This window comes from Echinops telfairi, unplaced genomic scaffold (assembly GCF_000313985.2).
Source record: "Echinops telfairi isolate 266 unplaced genomic scaffold, ASM31398v2 ScPeMD7_30;HRSCAF=105, whole genome shotgun sequence".
Taxonomy (NCBI): domain Eukaryota; kingdom Metazoa; phylum Chordata; class Mammalia; order Afrosoricida; family Tenrecidae; genus Echinops; species Echinops telfairi.
In genome coordinates, this window is record NW_022103927.1 from 259,427 (window position 1) to 266,513 (window position 7,087).

The following is a 7,087-nucleotide window of genomic DNA, read 5'->3' on the forward strand; positions in this document are numbered from 1 at the left end:
TGGGCCGCAGCAATCTCTCTCACCTGCAGGCAAGGATGCATGTTTCTGTTTGTGCTCAGTCAGCCACACTCAGGTCTCAGGGCCCTCTATTGTAACCTCTTCCGTAATGACTGGGATGCGTACCCAGGTGTCCCCTGGACAAGTGTATCGTTTGTCTACCTGCTTGTATATGCCAGGGATGTTCCAGAAACCAGCAGAGATGGTGCTGAGACTGTGTGCCCTTTGTGCTGCATCTGCGTCCTCTCGCTGAAACACCTGCTGCCATCAAATCACTTCTGACTGAGCAACCCTGTAGGACATGGCAGGCCTGCCCCTATGAGTTTCCGAGGCTGTCAGTCTCATCTGTGCCCCTTGGAGAGCCTGGTAGGTTTCGAACTACTGACTCATAACCCACTGTGCCGCGAGGGTTCTCAGGGCCTTTTACCCCTGCAGGGTTCCCCAACATTTGCAGTGTAGATTGTGCACACTGCCCATCATAGGGGCACATCACAACCTTCTATTTAGTGGGTCTCCGCTCCCCCTTTCCACAAACACACACTTGCGGCCTCCCAGAGCCCCTGGAAGGCTGTAGCTTGAGGGGTTATTGCTGAACTTCGGGGAGAGCTCCGTCTCTCTATTTGTGCCTCCATGTCTTTCGTGGGTACTTGTTTGGTCTGGGGACTTTATTGGGTCCTTGTTTACCCCCCAGCTGTGACTTGCCTGCTCACTTCACCCTGCAGAGCTTCTTGATTTTGAGGAAGTCCACTTTGTCGGTACTTTTTCCTCCGCTTAGTGCTTTGGGGCCCAAGAGATGTATGTGTGGGCCCCAAGACTGCAAGGATGGCCTGTGCTGCTTGTACAAAGAGTCAGCGTTTCAGTGTTTCCGTTTCCATCTCTGTGTCTCCTTAGCGTTTACTGTTGGATCTCATTGGAATCACTGGGGCTGGGTTTTTCCCTCTGGGCTAGGAATTGGCCCAGGAGGAGCGGCTGTGGTTCCCCACTGCTGAGCGGGTCCTGCAGGAACCTATCTGTTGAGTCTTGTGACTCTTAATGACCCCTTGTGGCTGCTCTGCTGTGTGTCTTCTCATTCACATCTCCCAGTCTGGTCTGCAGAGCAGCCGTTCTCCTGGGCAAAGTGCTGGGCTTGAACAGGGGCTTTGGGGAGACCTTTTTAGGACCCGTCTACACAGCGGGTACTCTGTGCACCCAGGAGTAGTTGTACTGTGTGAAGGAACTAACAGGTATCAAGTGCTTGGAGCCGGGCCAGCTCATAGCTTGGAGCGGGGCTGGACATGCTGGGTCACACTAGACCCGAAGCTGGCGGCACCCTCAGCACCAAGCTTCCCAGAAGGCGTTTCTGCTGGGCCGTATTTGGGGCCCAGCCTTCAGTGGCACTTTCCTCATTGTTAGGGAGACTGAGCCTCCATCTGTTGGTGTTGAAATGTTTTGATCCTGTTTTAAAAACTGTTTCGGGACAAATTAATGAGAGTGAAGCAACTAGAACAGAAATAAGGAAACTGTTGACACCGTGTGAAGAGATGTGTCTAACATCACTGATCGTGATGTCTGGAACTGAGGGGCTGGGGTATGGTCTGCTGTGTTCTCAGCAAAAATACAGTATGTGTTAACATGAAAAGCGACCATGTTAGCCATCTCAGAGTACCCGTTAGTGGGGTTGAGTCCATCCACAGGCCTGTGCAGTGTTTTAGAAAATTCTGCCACCTACGGAGAAATGCTGTTCCCACTCCATGTCTGCATCTGGGCCATCACCATATCTGCCTACTTGGGGCTCAGCGCATTGCCCTGCTCGCTCCCCAGCTCTGCGTCTGCCCTTGTTTTACTGCCCAGAGAGGGCCTGTCTGGAAGCTGGGAAGGGGTGGGGGGTGGGGTGGGGGGCACTGGGAGCTGTGTTGGCTTTGGGCACTTGCCAAGAACAGTGCTGATGGCAGCTCTTGTCTTGCAGATCCGGAACATGGTGGCGGTGTTGGAAGTCATCTCCAGTCTGGAGAAATATCCCATCACCAAAGAGGCGCTGGAGGTGAGTGCATACCAAGTCCCCAGCATCCCCAAGCCTGTCCCTGTGAATGAGAGTGTGCCTTAATGGTTCCTCTGAGGACTGAGTGAGGTGCTGCCCCACATGACAGCTCTCAGACAGACCTACCCCTCAAGGCCCTGCAGGGACTGTGGGGGGCTGCACCCCTAAAGTTGGACCTCTCTAGGTGGGAGCCCCTGGCATCGGTCTTGGGATGGAGCTGTTATGGGGCCCCCTGGCTGGGGTAGCCTCTCCTGGGCGGGCCAGGCGCTCACCACCCACTCTGTTGCAGGAGACACGGCTGGGGAAGCTCATCAACGACGTCCGAAAGAAGACCAAGAACGAGGAGCTGGCCAAGAGGGCCAAGAAGCTGCTGCGGAGCTGGCAGAAACTCATCGAGCCCGTGCACCAGGGTGAGGCGGCTCTGCGTGGGCTGTCTGGTGCCCCAGGATCTGCCAACGGGGGTGCTCACAACTGCCGCCCTGAGGTGGGAGTGGCCGCGGGGCCCCGGAGCATCCATGACCTGAAGAGCCGCAATGACATCCAAAGGCTGCCCGGGCAGCGGCTGGACAGGCCAGGCAGCCGCAAGCGCCGTGGGGACCAGCGGGACCTGGGCCACCCTGGGCCACCACCTAAGGCCACCAAGGCTAGTCATGAGCCCCTGGCCCCCAACTCATCCCCCCTGCCCACCAATGGGATCAGCGGGAGCCCAGAGAGCTTCACTGGTCCACTGGATGGCAGTGGGCACACGGGCCCTGAGGGCGGCCACCTGGATCCTGGCGAGAACGACAAGCACAGCAACTGGATCCCCATTCACCCTGTAAGGCCCAACACCAGTTCTCCGGGCCCGGGCCTGGGGGTCAAGGCCGCTGCGCTGCAGCCACTGGACAGGGTGGACGAGACCCCAGGGCCACCCCACCCCCGGGCACCCTCCCGCTGCTCCTTCAGCCCTCGGAACTCACGGCAAGAGGGCCCCGTGGCCCGGCAGCGGGGCATGCATGTGCCCAAGGGCTCTGCGCCCAGCTCCTCACCGCGGCTTCTATCACTGGAGGCCACGCAGGCGCCCACGCCGCTCCCATTGGCACAGCCTCTCACGCCCCCCGTCCGGCGGCTGGAGCTACTGTCCAATGCAGAAAGCCCAGGATGCTGGCCTGACCAGCCAGAGGGCCACCAGAGGCTGGCAGGGCCGGGCTGCAAGGCAGGGCTGCCACCAGCTGAGCCACCACTACTCTTGCGAGCAGGCCTGTCCCCAGACTCCTCTAGGGTGGACAGTGATGCCGCCTCCTCTGGTGGCTCGGAGAGCAGGAAGAAAAAGCGATACAGACCACGAGACTACACAGTGAACTTGGATGGGCAGGGGCCTGAGGCAGGCGTCAAGCCTGTGAGGTTAAAAGAGCGCAAGCTCACCTTTGACCCCATGACGAGACAGATAAAACCTCTGACCCAGAAGGAGCCCGTGCAGGCAGAGAGCCCTACGCGCCCCGAGCCCCCTCGGACTGAACCGGACGCACAGGAGCCCAAAGGCGGCCTTCAGAGCCCTTTTGAGCAGACAAACTGGCAGGAGCTGTCGCGCAATGAGATGATCCAGTCCTACCTGAGCCGACAGAGCAGCCTGCTGTCGTCCTCGGGCGCCCAGACGCCAGGCGCCCACCACTTCATGTCCGAGTATCTGCGACAGGAGGAGAGCGCCAAGCGACACGTCGCCCGAGACACACACGTGCTGGCACCACACAGCCCGCCTGCGGACCTGCCGGGGTGCACGCGGGAGGTCACGCCGGCCGACCTGGAGCGCATCCAGGCCCACCAGTGGCCGGGCGTGAACGGGTGTTTTGACACACAGGGTACCTGGTATGATTGGACGCAGTGCATAGCCCTCGACCCACATGGTGACGACGGGCACCTGAACATTCTGCCTTATGTCTGCTTGGACTGACTGCCGGGTGGGCGGAGGGTGGGTGTGGAGGCCTGGGGAAGGCACCTGGGGTGGGCGGTGCCCTGGCATACTGTCCCCCAACTCTCCTTCTTTTGTGAAATGCTGCTACCAGTTTACTAACAACCTTGCATAGGAAGGACTGCGGGAAGGACGGCAAAGCGAGTTCCAGAGGTCAGCTGGAGGCATGAGGGTCCCGCCGGTGACGGTGCAGACAACCCGACCACAAGGGCAGGGCACCGCTGCAGGCAGGCACAGAACACTTGTGGGAGATGTTACCTTTGTCAGAACCAAGAGCACGCGTCTTATTTATTTGCATTGTTTGTGTTGTTGTTTGGCCCTAAGGCTGCTGGGACATGGGAAGGGAGCATGGTTGTTGTCCACTGCCGCTTGCTCCCACCCAGTCGTGGCTGAGCCTTGTTCCCAGCCCCCTGGGGCCTGGTGGCACGAGGCGGCCACCAGTTAGAGCCCATGTTCCCCAGGTAGCCACACGTTAATATCTGGTTTCAGTTACAATCCTGTTTCTAAGGAAATGCTGCAGAAATTTCGTTTTTCAAGAGTTAATTTTCTCCCCGTTCCATCTGAGCACCAGCCAGACAACTTTCCTTCATTCCCCCTCATCTAAACCACCCCCTTTCCAGTATCTCTAGAAAATCCTCTTTCTAGAGTGCTCCACCCTAAAACCCCACAGTGGCACATGGGTGCTGCTGAGCTGTGCGCTGTGCTGGGCCGAGGTGGCCTGTCTGGGCTGGAAACACTCGCGAGCATTCCTGTAGAGTTGTTTGCCTTATGGTTATCTGTCAGAAATGCGAACTGCAAAAACAAGGAGCCTTAGTGAATGTACAGTACCTAGACTTCTGGGTCCCCAGGACACAGAAGAGGCAACTTTGCTATTTGGTCCAGTAAGTGGACACCTTGTGATATAAATGTGGAAATAAAAAAAAACATTTGCACAAACCAGCCTGGAAGTGGTTTCTGATTAGGTGCTTGGCAGCCTAGGCTGACCAACACACGCAGTCTTTGTCTGAATGTGAGTGAGCTGGAAGGCCTACAGTTAGACCCCACCCCCACCAGCCAGCCAAAGGGGAGGCACACCAGGTACTGGCGGAAGTTGGCCATCTGCTTTCAGATGTCACACGTTTGCCCTCTCCTCTCTGGGTTGCCTCTTAGATTTGGGTGCCCAACCTGGGGTCCCAGGGAAGCATATTACTGTCCACACTCACCTACCCTGCCCCAGATACCTGGAAGCAGGCTCAGACCTAAGGACCCTGTGACACCAAGGCAGGGGACCAGACAGTCCAGTCCCCTGTGTGGACATTGCCTTCACTGCCCTCCACCCCCAGATCAGAGACGTGGGAGGAGGAGGCTGTCTGTCCAGTAGAAAAGGCAGAATCTGAAGTGTGTGATGTGTGCCGCCCCCGCCCCATGTGTGTATGTGTGTATCCATCCAGCATGTAGTAGGTGGGGCTTAGTGTCTGACTGGTGCTCCTGTTGGTTTTTAACTGGTTGTATGTACAGTGATCACTCTTGACACCCTAAGTATACAGACTTTGGTTTTCTGGACTTTTGTCATTCTGGAGTAGGTCATCTAGTTTAATCTCACAGCTCTCCCTTAAGAGAAATGGTGTTCAACTGCACCAGCCTACAGGACCCCAGCCAGCCCGGCACCTGACTTTCAGGGTTACCAGGTTTCAGATGTCTCTGGTGCATGACTGCCAGCTACAAGCTGTGTGGCTCTGGGCTGATGCTTAAGTCGTGCAGATACGTCCCCAGTTCTGCCCTAGAGTTATAAGGGCTCTGTTAGGTTGGGTGGTCTAGAGTAATAAAACCAGTGACAGTCATATGTACAATGGAATGAGCTTTACATCAAGTAGCCAGCCCAGTCCAACTCAAGTCCATGGGTCCCATGCGAGCCAGAGGCCCTCTTCAGATTCGGGAAACTGCAGGCAGGCTGTTAAGCAGGAAGCAGAAAAACCTCAGGCCGGTGGGTACAGAGTTGGGCGAATCCAAGGTCTGGGAAAATGGCTAGGCCTACGTGGGGACCACCCTAGGCATAGACATAGCAAGTCAAAGGGTGGAGAGAGGGTCCCAATTTCCCTATTTGTGGAGGCCACGCCTCCAAGATGGTGTTATAGTGACCTAATTGATAGGTTAGACTCCACCCCTGCACCTTTCTTTCCCCACCCCTACACTTTCATCCAAGTACAAAACTCATCAAACCAAACTTATTGCCACGGAGTCATGCCAACTCATAGCCCACTCATAGTAACCCTATAGGGCAGGGTAGAACTGCCCTTGTAAGTTTCTGAGGCTGAACCTCTAACAGGAGTAGAAAGCCCCACCGTTCTGTGGAGCCACTGGTGGGGCTGGTGATTCTGAACAACTGACCTTGCGGTTAGCAGCCCAGAGCGCCTGTCATCCATGTACAAGTTGACGTAAAATCTAACCGATGATAAAAATTGAGCACACCACAGAACACGCCATGAGCCCCCATTGAACCTTAGTGGCACCACACCAAGACTTGGGCTCCTCAGCCCCTCTGCCTGTCTCACAAGAGATGAGAGTTAAGGTGCTGCCGGCGACCTGCTAAAGTAACTGCTCTTAACAGGATCGCAGGAAGATACTGGGGTGCAGAGGTTGGCACCCCATAAGCATCTTGTGCCAAGCTTCCAGCAGGTGGTTGCTCCTCCACCCCACCCGCAGGGAGCCCCGAATACCCAGTAAAACCCTGGGTAATTCCAGGCTTTGAGAATGCAAGGGGGAAACTACAATTCCCACCCTCAACTTCCTAAATTCCTTAAATAGACTCCGAATTCTGACCGCCCTCTCCCGGCCCCCAAATAGCTGGATGCACATGACTTCTGGAACAAATGAAAGTCCTTTTAGTCGAACGATATCCTCTTGCTGGTAACTTCTCGCCTTGCCCCGCTGGCCTGGTCGGGCCCCGGGGCCCGAGTCAACGCCGACACATCCCGCACGGCACAGCCTGGAGACAGACCCACGGCCGCAGAGGCTGCCAGGTGCGCCTGCTCTCTCGCGTGGACCCGCCGACATCTGCCGCACCGTTCTGTCAGAAAGACGGAAGGGCATTTTCACGACCTGCTTTCTTGCCCTCCACCCCTCCCGCCACCGAGGGTGGCTGTCCT

The 7,087-nt window shown here is 56.6% G+C and overlaps 1 protein-coding gene across 1 annotated transcript; it reads left to right on the top strand.

Moving 5' to 3' along the window:
- Positions 1-1,621: 1,621 nt before the first annotated feature.
- On the top strand, positions 1,622-3,960 carry MED26 (mediator complex subunit 26). Its single transcript, XM_013007959.3, has 3 exons — positions 1,622-1,648; positions 1,943-2,017; positions 2,304-3,960. Exons 1-3 carry the CDS (start codon positions 1,622-1,624, stop codon positions 3,942-3,944), a joined length of 1,743 nt encoding a protein of 580 aa, XP_012863413.2. The 3' UTR covers positions 3,945-3,960.
- The last annotated feature ends 3,127 nt before the right edge of the window (positions 3,961-7,087 follow it).

What these genes read in the sequence shown, in the direction of transcription:
- MED26 (XM_013007959.3), top strand. Translation starts at nt 1,622, where the DNA reads ATGTTAGCCATCTCAGAGTACCCGTTA. An exon ending in CCATCTCAGAGTACCCGTTA is followed by an intron (nt 1,649 to 1,942) that starts GTGGGGTTGAGT and finishes CTTGTCTTGCAG; the next exon opens with ATCCGGAACATGGTGGCGGT. An exon ending in TCACCAAAGAGGCGCTGGAG is followed by an intron (nt 2,018 to 2,303) that starts GTGAGTGCATAC and finishes ACTCTGTTGCAG; the next exon opens with GAGACACGGCTGGGGAAGCT.